At 46.6% G+C, this 24,309-nt stretch overlaps 1 protein-coding gene across 2 annotated transcripts in view; it reads right to left on the minus strand.

Moving 5' to 3' along the window:
* Positions 1 to 24,309, minus strand: part of LRP8 (LDL receptor related protein 8) — a 173,353-nt gene that overhangs the window by 4,022 nt on the left and 145,022 nt on the right. Inside the window, exons 5-16 of one of the 2 annotated variants that reach the window (XM_027649265.1) lie at positions 18,116 to 18,478; positions 11,822 to 11,944; positions 11,350 to 11,472; positions 8,448 to 8,567; positions 8,193 to 8,318; positions 7,344 to 7,515; positions 5,459 to 5,686; positions 4,789 to 4,907; positions 3,563 to 3,702; positions 2,256 to 2,397; positions 1,676 to 1,828; positions 1,287 to 1,517 (exon numbers count right to left, since the gene is read on the minus strand). In XM_027649265.1, the coding sequence (XP_027505066.1) occupies positions 1,287 to 1,517; positions 1,676 to 1,828; positions 2,256 to 2,397; positions 3,563 to 3,702; positions 4,789 to 4,907; positions 5,459 to 5,686; positions 7,344 to 7,515; positions 8,193 to 8,318; positions 8,448 to 8,567; positions 11,350 to 11,472; positions 11,822 to 11,944; positions 18,116 to 18,478 (2,040 nt within the window). The remainder of the gene's footprint in view (positions 1 to 1,286; positions 1,518 to 1,675; positions 1,829 to 2,255; positions 2,398 to 3,562; positions 3,703 to 4,788; positions 4,908 to 5,458; positions 5,687 to 7,343; positions 7,516 to 8,192; positions 8,319 to 8,447; positions 8,568 to 11,349; positions 11,473 to 11,821; positions 11,945 to 18,115; positions 18,479 to 24,309) is intronic. The other variant, XM_027649266.1, reaches the window with a different exon arrangement.

Consider the following 24,309-nt stretch of genomic DNA (forward strand, 5'->3'; position numbering starts at 1 on the left):
CCTCATTGCTGCAGCCTGCCCCAGCATGCAAGAATGGCCCCAAAACTCAATACTGTACTTAGAAGAGAAAAAAACTATTACAGAAAAATACTTAAAAAAATAAATATACCTTTAGAGCTGCATATGTTAAAATGTTTGTTCTGAGCTCTTATGTAGGGGATCAGCATAGAAAATTTACTTTTGCTAAAACATCAGGAACTGAGAGAGGAGAAACTAACTGTAGCTTTTCCAATTTATGGAACTTAAAAGGTAATTTATCTTCTTCAATACTTCCCTGTGGCACACTGCTTCCAGCGTGGACAATAAAAGCACCTTGTTTCCATGCCTTATTAAAAAGGTAATTATTACATTTGAAAGAAACTTGCACAAAGAGAACTTAACTGAATGCATTTTAGACATTGGGCTGTGCTCTCCCCACGCAGCACTGCTGTTCTACAGACAGGGAGGGTTATTGCTGCTTCCCAGATGCAATGGAAACAGTGGAACATTTGGGGCAAAGAAGTATTTTACTGTTTGTAAAGCAATGTGGGTCTGTTTGAGGTCCCGCAGAGCAAAGTCTTCTCTTTGACTAGAATTTTATGGACTTTTGAGAAGCACCTCAGCCTGTCCAGTTTGCCTTGGCAGCAGGATCTGGAGGGATTACCTGTTCTCCGAGATGTAGGCTGGTGTTCCATTGCTCGCTCATTATGGAGGGTGAGCTGGAGGAGAGCCTGTTAGTGCTCTCCACTGGGATGCTTTTCTGATAAATAATGCAAACCTTCAAACCTGTGTCATGCCGAGGCCACATTAACATGCCAAGCACAGCCACACAAACCAGAGGCAGCTTGTCTTGGGCTGCAGTGGTTCCACGTGTCCAGCAGCGCTAAAGCTGCACGTGGGGCATTTTTCACCCACAGCCTGTGCTGGATCACATTAATAATTAAACAACTCAAATAGGGGAAGTGCCTCAGAATCATCCATTCTACTGTCTGCAGCACTGCAAACAGCACTGGTGCTGGGATGAAACAGTATTGTGCACAAGGCAAGGACTAGGGTGAACTCTTAGGGCCATTTCAGGTAATGGAAACCTGATGTAAGTTCCTTAACCTCCTGAGTGATGGAATCACATCAGCCCTTGTAACCCAGGTGTCTGCAGAAAGAGCACCTGGTGTGCCCTGCTGTGCACCAGGGTGTGTCTGCACCTGAGCCAACTGGAACTCGCACATGAGGTCAGGTCTCCCACCAGTGCACGGGGTGGTGTCATATGGTGTATATGGAAAAGGGAAAGAGGAATCTCCTTCTCTTACAGTGCTGGGATAAATTGCTGTTTCCAGTGGTCATCTCGGAATCTATCAGGATGGATGTGGTGGAAGGTAAATGAAGACTTGGGGTGGTAATTGTAGCCTCTGGTACAGTTTTGGGGATGCCCTCAGTGGTGTTCCTGGCACTGCCAGGTATAGCTGTGATGGTCGTGGTACCAGCAGAATGGGGTGCTGTGGTTGTAGAAACCAGAACAGGAGCTGAAGTTGTTGGAAGATCTGAAAATCCAGAGCAACAATAAAGTTTAGTTAAAGCAAGTACACAAAGCAAATCACGAATAAATCTGAGGAGGACTGTTATGTTTAATGACTAGAAGCAGAAACCAAATTCCAATTCCATTTCTCAGGAATAGGGAAGGAGATGTGATTGTATTTACCTTTGTAGCATTTCTTCATGTCAGGACCCAGCCACATGTTGTCAGGACAGGCACAGGTGTACTTGGGAGAGTGGGGAGAGATCTGAGGTGCAGGGAGACACAAGTAGTCACAGCCTCCATTTGGCTGGGGACTGAGCTCACAGGAGTCTGGAGCTGTTCAAGGATGGAAGAAAAGACAAGTTATTTTTCTAATTATTTATTTCTTGCCCTCTAAAAAGACCTTCTTCCACTTCCTACATCAATTAATTGGGCTGCTTAAGCACCTTTACAGTTTGTACAGTGGAGTGGAACCTTACACAGCACTATAAAAACTGCCCAAATACATAATGAATGGGAAGCATCACAGTGACAAGAATAACTCACTGTTATCAAAGGTGCTAATTAAATAGCTATTAACAAATTGCAGACTTTCCAATAAGTGCTGCTGCTGAATTAATTATGCAGGAACTTCAAACATTAAGCATTGATTTCCCATTATTACCTATGCCTTCTCTTTCATCAAGAACCATCAGGAAGCATTTCATTTGCCAGCTCAAATAAACATGATTCAGGGCCATGACACCCCGAGGACACATCTTACCTTTGGGCTGCTTTAATTCATGGAACACCACGATGTCATGAGGGTTGTTGAGATTCTCTGCCAAAATGGAGATGTCCAAGCCATTGAGCCTGTTTGCACTGAAGATTGCTTCGTTCTCCAGGTCAGTCCAGAACACTCTGTCCTGCAGGGAATGCACAGGATTCCTGACCTGGCCTGCTCAAATCCATCTCGAGCTGGATTAAACTCCAGCAGGCACAGAGTCAGTGCACCATGCTCCTACCTTGGGGCTCCTTTGGTTCATGCTACTGCTACCTGCAGCTTTTTTCTTTTTATTCTTGGACAGTGCTCAATGCCCAGCACTCCTGTGTGTTTATGAAGTGCTCAGTAATTCTAAGGAGCTCTGAGGCTGAGGGGAGGGAGCAGAAATTTGAGTGGGTACAGACCAGTTGCATCTGTGCTGCTTCTGAAATGTTTTTTTTGGAGTTGGGGTGGATCACAAGCAAAGGGCCATACTCCATACTAGAAACATTTGTTACCTCTGCTGACTTTTTTTCTCCTTTCCAAAGGAAAGACCTGCATTAAACAGGTATCTATGAAGAGGCCAGTGCCTGGAGCACAGCTGGAAGCTGAGTGTCTATTTCTCTTTTTTATTACTATCTTGGCATACTACGATTGAAGATGCAAAATTACTGGTCCAGGAGGTAGCCAGAAACTGCAGTTCTCAAACTGTGTTTAGTTACTCAGTTGGCTGTGTGTGCTGCTGCCTGCTAAAAACCACGTGTATTTCCATAAGGGAAGACACACTGCTGGAGAACAAGGAAAACTTAGCAAAATCAAGAGGGTTGTCTGTTACTCTACCCAGGAAGGGTGTAAAGAGGGGAAATAACCCAAGAGATCCTTCCAAACACTGCTGGTGGGATAACACTGAAGAGCAGCAATGCCTTGGGGAAACTTGTGCCCAGAGTTAGATGCCCAGATTTCACACACAGTGCATGGGAAGAATTAGGGATTTAAGGAAGAGGGTTTTGCTGAGTCAAAAGCCAACCAGACGCCTTTCTCTGCTATAGCTCACCTACAGGGAGTGCCAAAGCTGGAGCCTTGGTTCCCCTGATCATTTAATGCACTGGTGCTGCATTAGGTAAAAGCATCAGACAACACATTGCCCTTGATTAAGGACTTTAACACCCAGTTTTCCCTGCTGAACCCACACCAGATAAATTGGTTTCTACAGCAGTGACCGCCCTCGTGAGCTTTCTGTGCTGTGCAAGAGGCAGAGCTTTAATCAAGAACAGCTCTGAGACCTCTCCCAGTCTCCAGGCTGTTCTGCATCCTTTGTCGAGTCTTACCTCAAACACTGCCAAGCCAAAAGGATGGCTCAGATCATCCACAGATGAGATCAGAACTTTTCTGTTGCTGCCATTGAAATCAATGCAGGACAGAGAATGCAATTTGGAGTCTACCCAGTAGAGACGCTGATTCAGCAAATCTGAAAAGTAAAACACAATGAAGCAAAATTACACACAGCTCTTGCAACTCTTTTTCTCTTGCCCAGCATGTTTTTCCTGCTGGCAGCATGACTAATCTCTTTATTATTGGGCCTCTTTTTTTTTTTAACACTAGTTCTGATTTTGAACCAGTGCCCAGATATGCTGGGATAAGACCCTATAAATAAGATTAAAAAGGAGGAACATTCTGCTGTATGTGTGTGTGGGGAATGCCTGACAGCCTTGTACAATGAGGTTCTTTTGTTACCAGGAGCAGCAGGGCAGCAGCACTTTGGGCTTCCCAGACTCATTCCCTCAGTGCCTGAGTGAGGAGCTCCATCCCTCCCAAGGCTGTTCAGGCCTTGGCCTCTTGCTGGAGAACAACTACCGTGATTCCAGGGAAATGCCTCTCTGAAGGAGTTGTGAGATTCCCTGTGTTTTCCGTGAAGAACCACCCTGGGTCCAGAAACCCTTGTGCTGCAGGCTGGGGAATGCTGCTGGTGGGAATGCTGCTCCTGCCACAACCAGCCAGGTTTTGGGGAGGGTGAGTGAGTGAGAGGGTAAGGTAAGAGGGTAAGAGTGAGAGGGAAGGATCCAATGTTATCTGGAATGCTAAGCACTGCATTTCTCTTTCTGGAGCAAATTCACTCATTTTGGATGAGATTCACTGAACAGAATGCAAGTGGATGAGAGCCAACAGAAAACAAGTTATGTAATTAAACAAGTCATTAATTAATTTCTTAATTACTAAATGATAACATTATTTGTTCACAGCAGTAGCACTTCAGTTCTATGCAATGGCAGCAGCATTTTCTCCTACATCCTTGTCATGGCCAGAATTTTCAAATATAAATCCAAGCAGAGAACCTCACACCTGGATGGGTGTTAAACACACGGCTCTAACTCCAGAGCAGGACGTTTCCTGCTGCTCCATGAAACCTCCTTTCCACTCCTGCAGTAGTGATAGTATTTAAAGATTTGTGTGTGTGCAGGTGCCTTTGCACATGTACAATTTTGTTTTCCTATTTAGCAATAAAACCAGTTTCCTTCAGGCCCAGTGGGTGCTGCAGCTCTAACTGGGCACTTACCAAGGGTGATGCCGTTTGGCCACTCGATGTTGTCCATCACCAGCACCTGCCGCCCCACACCATTCAGACCAGCTTTCTCAATCTTGGCTTTGTCTCCCCAGTCAGACCAGTACATGAACCTGAAAGATGTAAGAAAACAGTTAATTGGACTCTAGTTAGGAAAGCTGCACTGCAGTTTGCAGTAGGAGGTGCCCTGTTCTCTCCTTATTATAGCAAAGCCTTCGGCCGCTTGAGTTAATTCTGATGTGCACCTGGTGGAGCCACATGCTGTTCTCCCACTGGGTATCCTGCCAAAAAATTTGCACCAGAATGCAAAATCTCACCTTAGTAACTAAGCCCTGCAAACTGTCTCTTGCTGTGCCTGTTAGGTAGGTGGTGTTCTCTCATCCAAGCAGCCCAAACACAGGTCAGACTTCATTTTTCAGCACAACTGATGTGCCCAGGCCAGCTCAGGCCCATCAAACACATGACCTGGCCACGAATTTCAGAACTTTCTTTAACACCAAGGCCTTGCCAAGAGTGAGCTGAACCATCTCAGCAGTCCCATTGATGTATCTTAAAGGGCACCTGAAGTCTTAATGAGACGAGAACCACCCCCAGGTTTGTCAGAGAGGCAGAAAGACTGGAATGTGTCTGTTGGCAAAGGGGTGTTTGTGCTGATTACACCTACCTCTGTGTGGGATCAACAGCAATGGCCCTTGGCTCACTGAGGTCAGTGTTGAAAAGTGTCCTCCTCCTGTTTCCATCTGCGGTGGCCACTGAGATGGTCTTGTTTCCGGAATCGGTCCAGTAGATGTTTTTATGGACCCAGTCAATGGCCAGTCCCTCGGGGGAGTTGAGCTGGCTGTCGATCAGGATCACCTGCTCGGCCGTGTCGCTCGCTTTGTCTATGTAGGCACTGCAAGGACAGGAGGGTCAGGGGCTGGCACAGCTCAGGTGCCTGCGCTTGGGCCTCACGTGGCAGCACAGCTGACACAGGAACCCTTCTGGCTACAAACTTCCACTTTCTCCTACAGCTGCTGCTTATTTCCCTTTGTGTGTGTGCCATCATTTCCATAGCAGGGAACTGTCATTTCACTTTTCTGCCTGCGTCCTGCTATAACTGCACCATTCAGGAAAACATTGACTTCAGGCACGTTAACTTCTGATTCATGGGATTTATGGACACTAGAAATATAACCCCCTGAGCTCTGCTGAATACAGTTGCACTTACCATGCAATAGATGTGCTTAAATGTACTGCAGAATTAGGACCTGTGTAGCTAATTATGATTCATCAAAGGAATTCACGAAGCTGTATTAATTTGGCAAGTGATTTCATTAGGTACAAAGAAAATGTTCACAAAATATTAGTGGCAGCCTCAAAATCTTTCAAAACACTAATGAAAGGCAGCAGACTCCACATGGATGTTTCATGAATAACTCAATGTTGCTCCTACAAACACAAAGGCTGATTCTGCTCTCAGTATCAATTGTGCTGAGTGAACTGAAACTGAGTTATTCTGAGTTTGCATCAGTGTTTGTAAAAGCTCAGTCTGGCTCTGTAATCTTAAAAACCTTACAGAACAGCAGAAAGTTTAGAAATGCTTGATATTGGTGACAGCAGCAATACCTTAAACAGGATGCTGATTTTTAAGAAGTTATGATTGCACAGCTTGCTTTGCAAAAAGATGGGACAACAGTCAGACCCAGTGAGAGCAAACAGCTTTCTTCTGGAAGCCTCCCCACTTTCAGAGCCCCACAGGTCCCTCAGGGTACCTGCCCAGCTACACAAGTGCTCCATACTCAGCACAGCCTGGGAAAATTCCCCTGCCAGTGGCATGGGAGCTGCCACAGCCTGCAGGAACCCCAGCCTGCCTTCTGCATGCTGACACCAATCAGCCTCTGCCTGATCATTAGCTAAAACCCAGAACAAATGACTGCAGCAGGGTGCAATGGCTGTGCAAATCAGAACACACCTGGGGGATTTTCAGCACACCAATGAAATGCATTTTTGACTTAGGCACACTCACAAGCCCCAGCACAGAATGCTGTGATGGATGCCACAAAAGCAGCTGAAGGAGAAGCAACAATGAGAATTACAGAACGTGTACTGTGGTCAAATGCTGTGAATTTAAATCCAGGCTACCAGAGGCTACAGTGGGCAGCAGCTTGTGTCCGTGGTGCTGCCTCCTTGCTCCCACCATTTGCCCCCTTTGTGCTTCCAGATGCCAGGTCCTTTGTGGCTTCCAGTACAACAGGCTCCCAGCCTCAGCCCTGCTTTGCAGTGTCATATTCAGGAAACAAGAGTCTGTGTTTAATTGCACAAGTGCAGCAGGATTTTGCATTGACAAAAAGTCACCCTGTATTATCGAACCAGATAACTGCACAAGCCCCTGATTTCTTTATCAATTCCTTAAAAATCTTACAAAGTCTGAGCCACAACAGGTAATCCTGTAAGGGTAGGAAAGCCCTCAAGTTTCCCGTTCCCTGCATTGTTCTCTGCACATTTCAGGGGTACAGCCTGAACTGCAGCTTTGGGAAGGGACCAACACACACATCCTCTCTTGCCCTTACCTGTAGATTTTTCGGTAGAACAAATCACACCAGTATATCCTGTTTGTTGACACTTCCACATCCAGTGCCACGACGTTCTTCAGCATGGGAATGATGCGGGAATAGTCCCTTTTCACCAGGTCTATCTTACGGACCTCGTGGCGGTTGGTGAAGATCAGGTACGGGCTCTTGCCTACCACAGGAAATCAGCACATTGTCACTTTAGCAGCTGTCCCGAGGGATGGGTTCAGCTTTCTTTCCACAAATGACAATGGAACTGTCAGTCAGTGGTAGTTCTGCTTTCTATGGAAGCGTTACACCACACAGGAAGCAAACGGCTGCCAGAGTCAGGGCTGTCACATGGGCACAGAGGGCAGTGGCACCTCTCTGGTCCCTGGCTCTTGCAAAACTCAGGGGAGTGTCCTCACTTTCAATTACACATTTTAGATACAAAATCAAGGGCCAGATTTTGGTGACTTACAGCTGGGAGGGTGGAGGGGTGGCTAAGCTACCCTGCTGTAACTGGGATGTTTTCTGTCTTTCCACTACCACTAAATGTTTTTGCTGCACTGTTTTCAATAACACCTGTCAAGAGACTTTCTTTTCTGGTTTCAGCTTCAAAGAGCCAAGCAGTGACTGCAATCTTGCTCTGTACACTGTTAAAATATTCTGATCTGCACGATCAGTAGTTCTTGCCTAGAGACGCATCTGCCATCGCTGCAGCAGCTCTGTGCTGCTCACAACGAGATGGTTTTGCTTGCTTTGCTTGTTTCCTTTTGTTTCTGTTCCCCTCAGCCCTGCGAGCGTGTTTTCTTATCGGAGCTGTGTTGTTGAGCAAGCAGAGTTGAAGTGCCTGTGGCGTTGTCTTACCTACAGCTTTGCAGTTCTTGGACAGGGTGTCCATCTCGTATCCTTCGTAGCACTCACATTTGTAGTCTCCCTTGTAATTAATGCAGATCTGGCTACAAGCGTCTGGATTCTCACATTCATCTATGTCTGAAAGGAGTGTTTGAAACCCATCAATAACTTGAAATCAAACCATCTGTGATGGAGCAGTGCTCAAGTGAATATAATCACGTCTCTCTCTGGTGAAACACAAGGGACTGCTGTTTGCATGTAAATTACCTCCACACGTTTTCTTATCCAGGAGCTTGTATCCGGGCGGGCACTCGCACTCGTAGCCGATCTTCAAGTCCTTGCATATGTGTGAGCAGCCACCGTTGTTCATGGAGCATTCATTAGTACCTGCAAGGGATGCACAGATTATCTGTGACAAACGAAGGCCCTGAGTTTTGGGAGTGAATAAAATTAAGAGATGTCCTCAGAAATTTTTCCCCATCTATCAGTTCTGGTAGCCAGGAGCTGGCCCCGCAGAGCACTTGAGTGACTTCACAGATTGGAAGCCTCCACTGCATCACTTTCTTGCTCTTTATTATTCCAAGGCAGAGCTGTGGGATCCTATGGACTCAAAGCTAGTGGCTGAATGAACAGGGAGCCCTGGGGATACAGCATATGTGAGTCTGCATCTCATCCCATCAGAGAGCTGCTGCTTTGAGCATGTTCTGCCACATGTGAGAAACTTCCAGGGGACCTAAGGGCTCTCTCCAGGATACTCCTCCTTTCCCATGTGCTGGTTCATGTTGACTTTTCTGAACAGTCTCTCTGAGCTTTAATAATTCATGCTGGGGGACTCTCATCTCCCAGGGGCCAGCTATTTTGAAATACTGTACTATTTCCCCTTCTAGCTCCAAGGAATGATCTTTGTGAACAATTCCAGAAAACACCAAGTACAGTCTGTCAGAGATACGCCATTAGCATTGAGATACCGTCCTCCCACAAACCCGTCCCACACAACAGGCTCTGCTGGCAGCCCAAGTGTGCAATTTATGAAACAACAGCCCCCATCCTCTCCTGGGGCCCTGTCTAATCCAAGGCCACCTCTCTGATCCTGCTTTCAAGTGCTCAAATGAAAAACAAGCTAAATGGATCCTTGTAACTAGAACCGAATGAGAGGTTGAGGAAAGCTGGTTTTCTGTCAGAAATAACATTTCTTCTTGTTGTAGTTGACCTATACAAGGTGAAGAGAAAGTCCTGTCCCTACAGAAGACTGCTGAACAGGAGCTGTGGGATTTCAGGGATAGTGAGCTCACTAGAACAAGCCAAACTGATTTGCTCCCATCTATAATGCAATTTAAAGGCAAATTTTTCATTTATCTTTTACTTCTTGCTTCCTTGCACACTGCAGGTGAGCAGCACAGCAGAGCCATTAAACCACTGCTCCTGGAACAAAAGGGAAACAACCACAAGCCAATTAAGTCAGTAAGATTAGGAAAATACTATGTCAGAAGGAAGCCCATCTCAGCTCTGGGATTCTTCCACCTTCCTATCAGGCACACACATATAGATATCAATACATAATTAATAGAGCAGTTCAGTAGGCTCCAAGTAGGCATCCACAGCCACACTGTGTGTTGTCACTTCAGTGACATTTATGAACAGAAACCACCTATCCCTACACTGGCACAGGCCTTTAGCAAATTGGGTCATAAGCATGCTCAACTGCTCTCTGCAAAATACTACAGAGGCTGTTTTGGCTAACAAGCAAACCCTCCCTCAGATGATTCCTGTGGTTTCAGAGGTGCTTTGTGAAATGGATTTAGAGATTCTAAATCAAGTGCTGCACTTCTCAAGAGGAGCTGAGGAGGAGCCAGGCAGAGCCTGTTCTCTTTCTGCTGGGCAGCTGCTGCCCTTGCCCCAAACTCCAGCAGTACATTCCCTGCCTGCCTAAGGTAAGTGCTGTCCTGTCTCCTGAAGTGCTTTCTGGGGGAACCGTGGAGGGCACTGCAGAGTCCAGCACAGCCAGACAGACACACTGAGGTGGGGAGTGTGTCCTGCACCTCCTGCCTTCTGTGTGGATCAGCTGTGTGTGGGTGTTACATTCTCAGCAACCCACACCACTCTGCTCTCTTCAGGGAATACATTCCTTTGGGGGGTCCCTGCTTCCTGACTCAACAGCTCACAGCCAGTCTGGGACTGCACCAAGGCAGCCATGAGCACCAAGCCCAGCTGTGCCACTGCCCAGTCTCCTGAGACAAGCTGGGCTGCCAGCTTTGTTGGGAGACCTCCACGGACAGACAAGGTGCAACACCCACTCAGAGAAACAGGGAGACGTGGGTTAGTGTGGAAGAAAGGAAGGGCACACTGAAAGCAGGAGGTAAGAGCATCCTCACTGGGCATGCACACACACTTCCTTCTCTGATACAAGGGACAAGGGAGAGACTGACACTTCTTCCTGAGTTATTTAGGCGGCAGGTGCTGAGCTCCATGATGTCATGGAAAGGGATGCCTGTCGGAGCTATCTCTGCACCAGGTAAAAAACCAAATGTGTTTGAGTGCCAGCCATGCCTGGTTAGAAAGGGGCTGCCCTCTAGAGAGGGGCACAGCCCTGTGGCCTGGGCTCTGTCCCCTGGCTCTGACAGCCCCAGGGCAGCCCCAGTCCAGGGCTGGCAGGACATTGCAGAGAGCAACCAGCTGTCCTTGCTGAGGGGAGCAGCAACAACATGTACAACCCAGAAATGGCTGAAGGCACCTCTCAGTGATTGCTGCCACCCTGCGTGTTTTCACCTTCAAAGCATGTTCCCAACGCTGTTTTTATGGTGTTATCATCATCTTACAATTCAAAGACAATTTGGGCAATGAGTCTAAATAAACTGGTCTGTGCTGTGGGGGACACTAGTATTTGGGGAAAGGGGGAATTCCTGGTTCCTAGTCCCGTGCTCAGTTCATACATCCCTCCAAGAATAAAAACTGAGTGGAGAAGGACACAGTTCAAACTTACAGATGATCAGACTAGGCTACTAATTATATTCACATGAAGGGTGATGAAAGAATAAAGGCAAGGAAAGAGGAGCAGAGTGAGAAATAGCATTAGCAGCTACATGTGGTTACACTCAAAGCTGTGAGCACCAGATGGAGAAGAGGGGAAGCAGTTACAACAGGAGCAACACGTAGAAGGCAAGTACTGTACCACATTCTTTCAGAGGCTCGTCAGACCAGTCCCTGCAGTCTCTATGTGAATCGCACACTTTGCCTCCGTCAATGCACTCTCCACTCTTACACTGAAACTTGCTGGGACTTTCACATGCTGACTCTGTCAGGTCGGGCAAGAGAGGAAAGCAACTAAGTTAGACGAGGCCCATGACAACAAACAGGCTGACACAAAGCTCAAGAGGGGGTCATTAGCAGAAATGGGATGGGATTAAGTAAATGAACACTGAGCCTGAGCACCATGCAAAGATCTTTTCAAGCCATGCAGTCTGCCTGGTCAGCACAGTCATCTCTCCCAAGCAACCCCGCTGCCAGAACGGCTTAGAACTCTGTACAGGAAGCAGCCTGCCACGGCCTAGAGAGCAGAACAGGCCTCTTCCCTTTCCATGGCCACGCAGCCCTGGCAGGCCCGGACCATGGAGAATGAGGAGCACAGAGCCCTGGGCACCCACCTTGGACACAGCCGGCCTCGTCGCTGTTGTCGAGACAGTCGCGCACCTTGTCACACTGCTTCGCTCCGTGGATACAGGTCCCATCCCCACACTGGAATTCATCTGGTCGGCACGTCACCAGAGCTTTAAGAAACACATCAAGCATTACCCACATGGAACTGAATCGTTTGTGTGGTACCTGTATAGCCACTACCTCTGACACTGCTGGAGCTTTGCACCCTCTGTCAGCAAATGTCAGAGCACTGGCTGCTTCCACCAAAGCAACAGAGGCAGCAGCTACCTCAGACACTGCTCTGTGCCCCTCTGCAGTCGCAGACCACCCTCTGCATCCCTGCGAAAAGAGCCCCAAAGGCTGTATGAGCTGATCTAGTCAAGGCAGAACCCGCACAGGCAGTGAAGCCTCCCAGGTGAGACAGAAGAAAGCAAGCAGAGCTCTCAGCACTGGAGCAGCTCTGGAGTCTGCAGTCAGTGGGGGGGCCAGGCTGCCTTCCAGTGGCACTGGGTAGGGAAAGACAACTGCTCCTGAGCTCTCCTTCCTTCAGAAAACATCATGTTTAAGATATATTACAAAACATGTTCAGGCTGAGGGCCCAGGCAAGAGACATGTATTGACTCTCTGCCAGAGCCAGTGTGGTCACACTGGGGACAAAGCCAGCAATGAGACATGATCATCAGGTTACTGAATGCCCATGAGCTGACAGACCACTGGAAGGCAGAAGAGCTCCACTTCACTGGGCATGGTGTTTCTTGGGGTTTCCAGCCCAAAACACCTCCACCTGTCAGGCCAGGTTTCAAGCCTGAAGTTCATTTGCCCAGGTGAGATTATTACAGACCCAAACCACATCTGATGAACAGTGAAGCTGGGGAAAAATATAAACCAGACAGCTGCACTGACCATATAAAGCAGTGACACTTCTCTCTCTAAGTTACACTGAGAGACCTCCCTGGCTGGGACCAGACCTGTGCTCACACAGGGCACAGGTGCTCTCTAGTAAAGGGCTGCAGCCTGTAGCTCCCTGGCAGAACAGGCTCCCCACTCCTGGGACGTGTTATGCAGCTTTCTTCTGAGGGGCCTGTCTTACAGATGTGTTCTTAAAATCCTATCAAGACAGTGCACCCTGGAGAGCTCCTGATTCCACCCTCGCCATCGTGTGATTGTGTCCTGGTATCCTCTGACAGAAAATCGCTGCCTCTGAGCAGCGAGGGGAGGTCACAGTGGTGTCACCACACAGGAGGTGAGAGCTGTGGGGACTCCCCTGGACAATTTGACAAACTGGTTCTAATACAAAAATTGCTACTTTCAGATAACCCAGGAAGAGGCAAAGACATGCAGTGAGCCAGCATCGATACCACAAAGTATTAGTTGCACAAAGACTCCACGTTACTGGGGATTGCATCTCACAGGGTGCAGGATCCAGGTTCATGACTGCTTCACTGGACTTGGTTCTAGTGCACCTTCAGCCAGCAAAGGGCACCAGAGACAGGAAAAGCCACAACCTCAAGGCTGGTGGGGGAAGGGAGAAATCCTGCCTTTAGAAGTACACAGTATTCCCATGAGGAAAGTTTGGAAATAGCACTGCTCCTTGGAGAGGAAAGCCATATGCACTATATTCATAAAAAAGCTGCAATGTGAGAAAAATATCCCAAGCAGTAAGCCCGGTTATGGGACCAGCTGTGTCAGCACCTTTCAGCTAATAAACCCAGGCACAGAAATGGGAAACCTCAGTGGGACATCTGGGACAGCAGCTCCAAACTAAGCATGTGGGATCTGCTGCTCCAAATGGAGAAAATGAAGGAGACAAAGAAACAAAGCTCTGGTCTGGGAGAGTCACCGACCACAGGTCTGGAACTGGCACCAGCAGTTCCTGCAGGGAGGCAGAGACACTTCTGCTTGAACTGTTCCTCCATGTACAGCCACCTGCCTGGAGAAGCCCCAGTGATGGAGAGACCACCTTTCCCGACAGGAAACCCTGATTTCTGGCAAGCTAAACCTTGGCCCCTGCAAGGCTTTTCCTACTGTCTCACTGAAAATTCCATTACCACAATTATTTCTTGTCTTCACCACCAACAAACCAGTTTGCTTCACCCTTTTTCTAGCAACTTCTATATGTGGAGGCAGGAAAGGATATAAATGTTAACTCCCCACAAAAGTGTAACATGTAATTAAAGCCAATGGGAGTCTTGTCTTGTCTGGAGCAGGAACAGGTCTCCAGTTTGTCAAGTAAATCTGCATGACAACAGCCACAGATTTGGAAGGCAGCTGTTATAAAACTCATAATTGTCCTCAACTGTAATCTTCAAAACTCTTCTAAAAAGCAGTTATAGCTAGACAGTAAGAACTGAAAGGTTTCTAGTCCTAAAACAAATTAAAATGAAGGAGAATTTTGTAGGAATTGCAAAGACAATGTTGCACAAGCACCATGAGACTGAGAAAAATGACAGCACAGCTCTTAACTTGATTGCTTCAGGGACTGCAGAATATAGATGTGGGGCTGTACAGCACCACTGCACAAAGCTTTGCTTCAAGAACTGACAGAAGGTTGGAGACAGGCGTGGTGTCCTGGCTCACCTCTCACTGCACCAGACCTGTGGAAGTTCAGACCTCTGAGGCTCAGCCCCAGAGCCTCTTAACAGACATCTGAAAAGAGCAGATACAGTAACAACTCTCACTGATCACAAAGATATTAAAATGCAGGGATAGCATTTTGGGGCCTTTTTGAGGAGACACCTGGCCTGGAGAGCACAGGTTTGAAGGGAGAGGGCCAGGAACTTTGTTATCCTGAAGCTGAGACACTGATCCATCCCAGCCCCACTGGCAGAGTTGCCTGCAGGTTCCCATCAGGGCCATTCCCAAAGCAAAGCAATATCCCAAGGAGAGGGAAGAGCTGTGCTGTTTATTTGCACAAGATCTTTAGAAAGTTGCTGTGCTATTTTGGAAGGTTTAAATTGGTGAAATCTCAGTAGTTTTACAGCCATCTCCTCTGCAAATCAAATACAAAACAAATTGCCAAAGCCCTGCTAATTTAACAGACACCCTCAAAGAGACACAGTTCCCATTTACAAATCCTGGGCACAAAGCTGAATCACTCAAATTCAGCAGGTATATTCCAGATTCCAGATGTCAGCCTGAGTGTCTTCTGTTTTTCAGGTTTTTTGTTTTCTCCCCACAAAAATAAAATCCCAACATCTGCAAAATCAATCCCATTTTATGGATGGGGAGACAGAGGCAGGAAAATGTGAGGTCCAGTCTCAAGGGATCTGTTTTCTCTCTGTCAGCTGTAAGCACTATTTAATTCCCCCTCCCGGATGCCCTTAATGCAAGTTGCAGAGGACATTTTAAAATGTAACTATTCCAGATTTGGAGACTAATAAATCTAACTTAATGTTCACTTTATAAATATACATAGATATTTGAATATATATGCTATGGAAAGAAACCCAGCCACTCAATGTTCTCACACAGCCTTCCTGAAATGACTCATTCCCTCCTATTTATTTGCTGTCTCGCTGCCAAAACCTGTTCACCAATTGTCACCCTTCATTTCTGCTCTACTCATTTAACCACCCCAAAATGTTTGTAACAAATGACTGGTGATGGCCTCATGACTTTTTTTGCAGAAGATGTAGTGATGGGATCTGCAGTTTCAGTCAAGTCCAGCCTAGGGGTACCTGTGCCATCCCTGTTGCTAAGGGAATGGAGCAGTGTCACACACCTCTAACTCCCTGTGTGCCACGTGATACTGATCTCAAACACGGAATTGCTGGAGAGGAAAAGAATCATAAAGGTCCCTAAACTCTTCAGTCCAACAGAGGAGCAGTGACACTGAGTTTCCAGAGCTCTCAGATGGTACACCCCAGGCAGGTACACCCCAGCAACAGCAGCATTTGAGATGGGGAAGCAACATTAGTTTTGGCTCTGACCCAGTCAATCCATCACCTACATGAGCACTCAGTGCTGCAAGTCCTGTCCTGGCTGTTACCTCAGAGAGCCCCCTCTGTGCAGGGTGAGCAGCCACAGGCTCAGCACCTCTGTGGCACTGGGATATAAAGGGCAGGACCAGGGACTCTGTGCAGCAGCTAAAACAGGGGGCTTTGAATCCCACTGTTTGCTCGTCCACAGGAGCAGAATCACCTCACATGCTCATTTCTCCCGGGTAGATCAGCTGCACATTGTGCTGTACTGGGATTATCCGGAAAAAAACCCCATGTGCAAAATCTCTGCTGCTCAGAGACAGAATTGTCTCAAGTCACTTGTGCCACATTTCCCCCTTTCTCCACTGGTTGTCAGCACCGTGCTGTGCTGCAGCGGTGTCCAGCTGCATCCTCTGCCCCTGGGAGCTGCCTTTGGAGTATCTGGAAGTGCTGCCTGGTGAAGCTGCTCTGCAGCTGAAGGAGGGTGTCAGAGCCGTGCTCCCTTCAGCAGTTTGAGCTCAGATGGACTTTGCTGGTGCCTGTCAGATTAGGGGAAGGAGTTGGGAAAAAGAGAACTCCCTCTGCCTCAGGAAGGTCCATGGGCACAGTCCCACTCTCACCCAGCAGAATGTCCAAGTAAATGGGCCCTTAATTCAAGTGGAACAACAGGGATTGAAATTTAAGAGGCATTCCATCAGAAAGTGCCATCTGTAAGCTACTCCACTTTTTCTCCACTTGGAAATAGGAGGGAACTCACCTTTCCCTCTCCTGAGCTGCCTAAACTCAGCCATCCTGTCAGGCTGCTGTCACTGCAGGGAATGCATCCTGTGGGACAGGGATCAGTTCTGCTGGGAGTCCCCTGCACCAGACACCAGTTCTTCCCCTGTGTTTGTAACTGGGCCCTGCCACTGCCTCCTGATTTGGAGGGGATACAAGTACAGGACTGCCCACAGGAGGTCTCAGAATGAAAACAGTCACCAAACACCCCAGGCTGTCCCAGCAGTGCACATCTGCACCAGACCTGCTCCTGCATGGCTTTCTTACAGTCCTGTCATACTGACATGGGTGCCAGGAACCAACTTTGTCTCCAGATTCCCCTGTCCCTGTGACCCTGCAGACCCTGGCAGTGCTGCCTGGGCACCTACTGCCCAAGAGCTCTCTCATCTCCTGTATCACCTTCTTGGAGATGAAGGAAAAGACATCCTACTAATCCATCCCTACTTGGAAAGGGCTGACGGTGATGACATCCTTGTACCCAGCAGTCAAAGCTGCTCTCTTCCTAACGAAACATATTTGGTTTCTCCTATTCTGCTCTCCTTGGCTATTTTAAAGGCATAACGACTCCATGGTTACCTGTGGCATATCCCTTGCTCTCCTGCAGAGTAAATAAGTTGTACCCAGGACTTCCTACATACTCCTCTTGTTAAAGAAGGCCTCTAACATCTTTACATCTGCCTCACTGTGCTGGGGGAGTCTGATCCCCAGCTCCTTGAAGGACTTTCCCACACAGCTGCTCTGAGCCCACCAGCCTGGACTCGGTGTTGTCTTGGGTATGAAAAGATGGTGATGGCAAAAGTGATACCTTTGCAAAAATCCCTGGTTTTTCAAGCTGGTTCCTGCCTTCCTCCCCAGAGGTGGCCCAATGTCAGAGCTGCTAAATATATACAGCTATGTAAATGTTTTATTTCAATCCTGTCATAATAAATATTTTAGGAAAGCATTTTGCTCTTATTTTCTTCTCTCTCTCTCTCTCTCCCCCTCCTCAGGTAAGTGACCAGCTTGAACAGTTTAGTGGCTAAAAATGGATGAAACATTCAAAATACCACACATACCAACACCAGCATGTGAAATGCATAGAGCCAGCTGAAAAAAAATCCATTATTTATTAGCTCTGTGCCTTTATCAAGCCAAGCTCAAAGTGCATTTCAAACTGGATTCTTCAGAGGTATTGCTCTTGACTGCCTTGTTCGGTGTACTCCAACTTCAGAGGCAGAAAATGAATTATTTTTTTTCTGCTGATCATATATTCCCTTTAGCATAGCAGCTTCTCACCTCCAGGCTGTGACCCCACCGTGCAGCCTGAGGGCTTTGAACATTTTTCCCATTTTTCATTCCTTGTCTTTCTAGTAAAAAAGATCTCTTCTGAGGCACGGTACCATGCAACAGCTCCTACACCTCCGCTCTGAATCCTCAAGGGAAAAGCATAAAGGAGTCTGGAACACACCTGCCCTTGCTGGGCTGGGCACCCAGCCACACCATTTGGGACACCAGCACTCCTTGTCAGGCACCCTGACATCAAAGACCTGCCTCAACACACAGCCCAGGGCAGCTCCTGGCCCTTGTCCCCTCCAGGGAGCCCCCACCCAGCCTGCGGACACTCACGGCAGTCCTGCTCGTCAGACTTGTCCTTGCAGTCCTCGTCCCCGTCGCACTTCCAGTTGAGGTGGATGCACTCCCCGTTGCCGCACTGGAACTCGTGGGCCGCGCACGTGTTGAGGGCCTTGGCGTCGTGGCCACACTTCTCCACGGACTCGTCCGACATGTCCTCGCAGTCGGACTGGTTGTCGCACACCCACAGCTCCGGGATGCACACGCTGTTGTTGCACTGGAACTCGTTGGGGTTGCACGTCAGGGGGGAGCATTTCCTTTCGTCGCTGCCGTCCCCGCAGTCGTTGTCACCGTCACACACGAAGATGATGGAGATGCACGACTTGTTACTGCACTGGAACTCGTTGGGAGAACAGGCTTGGGAATAAAAACAAACGGGTGAGATGTGAGGTCTCCAAACACCCCTCACCCCTGCTCCAGCCTTGGCACATTAGGAGTGTCTGAGAGAGGGAGGGTGAAGGCATTCCTGTGGCTGTCCTAATCCAAAGCATTTTTCCCAATGGTAAAATACATGGCAAGGAGCAGGTAAAAAGCCAGTGCTCATCTCCCCAGCTGTGCCACAGGATCATCCTCTACTGGCCTTGGGCAGCCCTGAAGGAGAAGGGGCAGGGGGGCTGTGGGAACTGCAGGTGGGAGAAGTGGGGGCAGCGCTGCCCTGGGGTTGGGGCAGGAGCAGCCAGGTGAGCCCCTTCCACGAGGTGACAGCACGGGAAGAGCGGGACATGGCAGGGGAGAGGCTGGGCTGTGCTTTGCTCCGTGCTGACATTACCAGCTTCCTGACTTTCATCATTCACAATCAGGTTTCAGGATTTCACAGTATGCCTGGTTTTGGACATATTAAGTGGGATGTGTAGGGTAAATATTTAGTGAGTCGAGCATCAATTTAGCTGCAATCTGCCAGTAAGGCCCTTTACAACACGCTGAATGCCTTCCCTGGAAATCACAACTCAGCATTAACATACAAATGAGGCGCTTGTCAGATAGAAGCTGAGTGGAGAACTCTCCTCTGCAAGCCTAATGGACAGCTGAACCAGAGAAGCCTGTGCAAATTAAACTTTTAGGTACTCCAACAACCTGCATTATAGTCACTTTAATTCATCAAAGTGTGGGGGAACCAAAACCCTGGAAGAGATTCTCTGTTAGTACTTTGAGGCAGTTACTTCCAAAAGAATTCTGCCTTTGCAGTTTCAGTCATCTACAGGAATTATGGCTTTGATAAATTAAAGTACAATAAATACATACATATAAATTACAATAAGCTTTTTTTTTTTACATTGCACCGAGGACTTTTTTATTTTTACACTGGGAATCTTTTTGTTTTCAGAAGCAGAACCATGTACTGCTGTACCTGCAGAGCCCCTATAATGAACCACAGTTTAGATGGTACCAATCACTGCAATGTCAAGTGCATCTGGAAAGCAGCAGAATCCCTGTAAAGTTGTCATATCCAATGACAGGAACCCCGTGGTATTCAACTGAAATATTATCTCTGTTTTATAGCTCTATTTATCTAATAATTAAGAACATGTTCACTTGCACAGATGCTTATTTCCATTGTAGCTTGCAGACTTGCTGGGCTCTGTTAACCTAAGCAGTTTGTCATTTACACCAGAGCATGACAATATACAGACACCTCTCCCCTCCTGCCCTGTGCTCTGACCCATTTACTCCCAGGTTTTCCAGATGTTACAGAACACCAATCTGCTAATTAGAGGAGAAGGAGGATTGCCTTCCTTGGTGCAATACCACCATGCACTGGCCAGGACCCAGGCTCCCCCCAGCAGGGAGACTCTCAGCTGCTCAACCTGACACCAGTAATGAAATGTAGCAGAGAGGTCACCAAAGGAACACTGTTACACTCCACAGCATCAGCTGCTCCAGGTGGGATGCTCAGGCTCCTTCTGTACTTGCTATTTTGGGTATAGAGATGCCCCCAACAGGCACCTGTCCCTTGGAGAAGGCAGTATTTCTCCTCTTTAAAGAGAAGGAACTGAGATCAGACAACTAATATCAGGACCTGAAATACAAGCACAGTCTGGTGGAGAAATATCTAAACCCCCCCTCTTTTACATGGCAGAATTGAGACCATTAAAATGCTCTGATTTTCACCCGAATTCTGCTGTTTTCCTTCACTGAACAAATTTTTCTATCCTTATGCCATAACTAGAAATAATCTGTCAGTCCTACTGATCAGTGCACAGCTGTAATAACCTAACACTGTCTTCAGGTAATGCATGATATGATATAGAACTGCATCTGGAACTTTACTCCATAAGGAAATCTAAGGTAAAAGTTACAATCTTACCAATCTATTCTAAAAAGGCAGTGGGAAAACAGGAATATTTCTAAGGCTATGTGCAGCTTCTGTAACAGATCAAGGCTGAGAAGAAGAAATTGCTTTTCTGGCATTACTTTGATGAATCTCAGAAACAGATCAGAGAGCAAAATCCTGCATAGTCCTTTGATCCCTAATGTTTGGGCAAGGTTGTAATGATTTGCACACTCCAAACGTGCATAAATTTCCTTTCCACCAACTGTAACGAGCCCCTCTTTTTCACCTCGTTGTTTTCCTGGTCCCACCTCCACCCCTCCTGTCTGCACACATTTCCCTTCAGGAATCTGCTGCACTGGCAAATTAGCGACTGATAAACATCTGAGTGGGACACAGACAATGGAAGTTTGCACAAAAGCTCCTCCTCTGCACCTACAAATCCCAGTACAGAGATAAAATTACTGATAATCACAGCCAGAAAATAGAAGCAGTTCAGCTTTTGTAACCTCTCCTGAGGACTTTCTCAGTGGATCTTGAGAATTACAAGCTAGGAAAATTGCATGGTCATGATTATTTTATTTCTTCTTAAAATTTAAATTTAGTGTGATGACAGCACTAGAGACTACAAGTTCTCTCTCCACCGAACAAGCACAGCACTTTGGCTGTTGATAACTCCCCTTTCCATCACAGTCCTTAGGTGGGGATCAACCTCTGCCAGCTCAAATGGGACAGTTCCTTCTGGGTCACACGTGGCTCCAGCAGAGCCCTCCATCTCTGTGTGCAGCTGGCTTTGCTGCTGCCACAGGAAGGCAGATAACGTCCCAATTCCTCTCACCCTTCCATTATCCTCTCTGACAGCTAAAATCCACAGGGCATGCCAGGATAAAGCCGAGCCTGCAGCTCCCAGCCACTGGGGGACTTCTCTGGCACACACAGGCAAGAAGAGAAAAGCTGCTTATGATCCCCCTGCACCTGGGCAGGAGCCACCACATGCTCCCGTGTTCCTGCTGCACAGATTGGAGCTGGCTGGAAGAGCCCAATAAAAAGCAGCACCTGGAGAGACAAGGATAGGGAACTCAAGTCCCAAGGACAGTTCACTTCTCATCTCCGTTCATAAATCTGCCAGGGTACCTGCACAGTGCCATCACTACAGTATTTCACTGCCTCCAGAGCATTTCAGTAGAAAATGTGCAAATAGTAATTAAATGGTCACTAGGGTAATTTTTCTTTCACTTGAGCAATTTGTTTGCATTCCCTGAATTTGCTCCCTGTCCTATTGGAGGCTTATTCTCGCAAAACAAAGGCAACAAGTATTAGTTTGCTTTCTTGAGCACCAGAGAAATTAATAAATGTACTCCAAGATGTAAAACCTCCTTCAAATATGAGGGATCCCAGTAGAAATCTTGGAAATGTTTGCAAGAAGAAGTGTTTAACCAAGAGGCTTCAAAGCAGTAAACAAGTGGAACTACAAAACCAGTTTTGTAGAGCACTGGAATGTGTTAAAAGTTCTTCATAGTTTTAGGAAGCAAAATATCACATGTAAATAATTGTGTAGATGTGATTTGACCTATAGACAATGTATACCAGAGGTATTCTGCATTAATTTCTGTCTTATGCCAACATATAGAGCACAATTGTCACAGTTTTTGCCTCACAGCTGCAGTCTCATCACACCTCTGGAGGAGAGTGGAGCAGAAGCAGGATTTGGACAGAGGAAGTGCAAAATAATAAAATAAAATATGATCAGAGAGATTGCAGTTGTGAAGTTAACGTTTCAGTACTGGCTGGTTCTCTTTTGCCCAGAGCCAGGAGTTAAGTGAGGCTTTAGCAAGAAGTCTGGTGCAGCAGGGGCAATCTGAGCTCAGGTGTGGCACCAAAAAATTAAGATAATTCTACCACATGCTTTTTAAGTGCTTATAGGAGAAAAGTAGAATGCTCTGAAGATGTAGAATTCTCTAAATATACAGGGTGTTCATTGAAAACTGTAATTTTAAAAAATATATATTTGTACATAACATTTCTACAATGGACCAAGTATGGATCCTCAAATCTGGCTAAAATTGAAAAAAAAATAAATACATGGTATATCCGTCATTAACAGGAGTTGGGAATTAAGTACAGTGGACTATAGCTGCTTTCATTGCTAATCTTTAATTAAAGATTTTATAGCTTTTCAGTAAGAGTCAGGTATTTAATTCATCTTTCTCCTCCAAAAGAGTAATTTCCACTTGAAATTACATGAATGGCTTAAAGAAAAATAATTATTTGGTAAAATTTGTGGTAAAATGGGTAACAGCAATTATCCACTGATGCTGAAGACGAGGAAATAGGATGAATTATTACATTGTATTTTTCTGACACTGTCCCCAAAGTAACTTTAAAAATGTGTCTCAAAATGTACATTTGCTGAAATCTGATAATGTATCTTCTAAAGAAGGCAAAGGATGATTTTCACATACCAGCATTTGCACTGGGGAGGGAGGGATGTGCTCTTGACTCATTGCTGCTCCAGCTCTGGCAGGAGAGGTTGGTGGACTTCAGGAACTCTGCTGAGCTCTGAGGGTGTGAGCTCTGTGTGCTGCAGGAGGGGGGTGTCTGAGCCCCCCTGCCCAGGTGTTCTGCTCCAAGTGCAAACCCGAACACACAGCCCACATAAACTAACCCCCGAGCTGGATGTGGATAAGGGGGTCGACACTGTTGGAACTCCCAAGGTCAGTTGCCAACGCTGTCATCATGTTAGTTTTACTTAACTAGTATTAATTTCCAGCCTCAATTGTATCTAAATGATTTACTTTGCCTGCAGACAATTGCTCACCAAATACCTGAACGTTCCGTACAGATCTTCGGTCAGATGCCAGGCCTTAAAGCACGGATTCCTGCCTAGAAGGACAAGTTTCCCATGGAAATCTGCCCTCCAGGAAGGACAGCAAAAGAGATGGAGGTAAATGAAGATGACCTTGAAGCACATTGCTCTGAAAAAATGACAGGCCTCCCATGGAGGGAATAATGCAGCTGAATTGCAGCCTCACTCGGAGCAGTGGTTGTTGCCATGGTGATTGATACCGAAAAGCCCATATAGACACGACTGCAGGAGGAATTGTAATTCCTGATATTGTTCAAATCACTTAATGTGGCTCAGGAGCCATCTCGCATGCTCTCACAAATTAATATTTGCATGTGCTCTCCTGCCTTTGTCACACTGCTCCCCTCCAACACAAATCAGTTATTTTTCCATTCTCTGAAGCAGTATTTGCATAGTATTAGTTAATTATAATGGAACAACCAGATGCCAAAGCCCCTGCTGATAAATAATAGTTGGTTCAAAAATGTATTTACTGATTCAGAATCATCATATATTCATTCCAAGTGGTTTAATTTTCTGAAAATAGAATTAATTATGACCCCACAATTTACAGAGAGAAGCAGTTTATGTACAAAGGTATGCACACTCTGCACTTTCCTGCCTTTAATCTTACTGCAGTAAGGCTGCTAACTCATGGTCTCCTCAATTTTACTTCAAACCAGGAAAGGGTTAGAAAGTTTATCAGAGGTTCTTCTGGCTAAATGACTGAAAATGACCTCAAAATATGAACAAGTGATCCAGTGTAGAGGGTTTCATGGTAAAATAAAGCAGCTTGGAAGACAAAAAGGATGGTCAGAACACTGTGCTGGTTTTTGCAAAAACCCAAGACACCCCATGGGGATCTCATGGGATAAAGACATTATTATTACTCTTCCATATTCTGATTGGAATATAATCAGATGAATCAGATTGGAGATGTTTGGTACTAGCCAAAAATTAAATGGAAAAAAATATGCTGTGATGTGTTTAGTGAGTTTCTTTTCTGACTCTGGAAATTGGAACCTGTACAGGACAAGCTCACTGCTATTCCCTTAGACATGACTTGCTTATTAA

This window comes from Corapipo altera, unplaced genomic scaffold, assembly GCF_003945725.1.
Source record: "Corapipo altera isolate COAL_440 unplaced genomic scaffold, ASM394572v1 112, whole genome shotgun sequence".
Taxonomy (NCBI): domain Eukaryota; kingdom Metazoa; phylum Chordata; class Aves; order Passeriformes; family Pipridae; genus Corapipo; species Corapipo altera.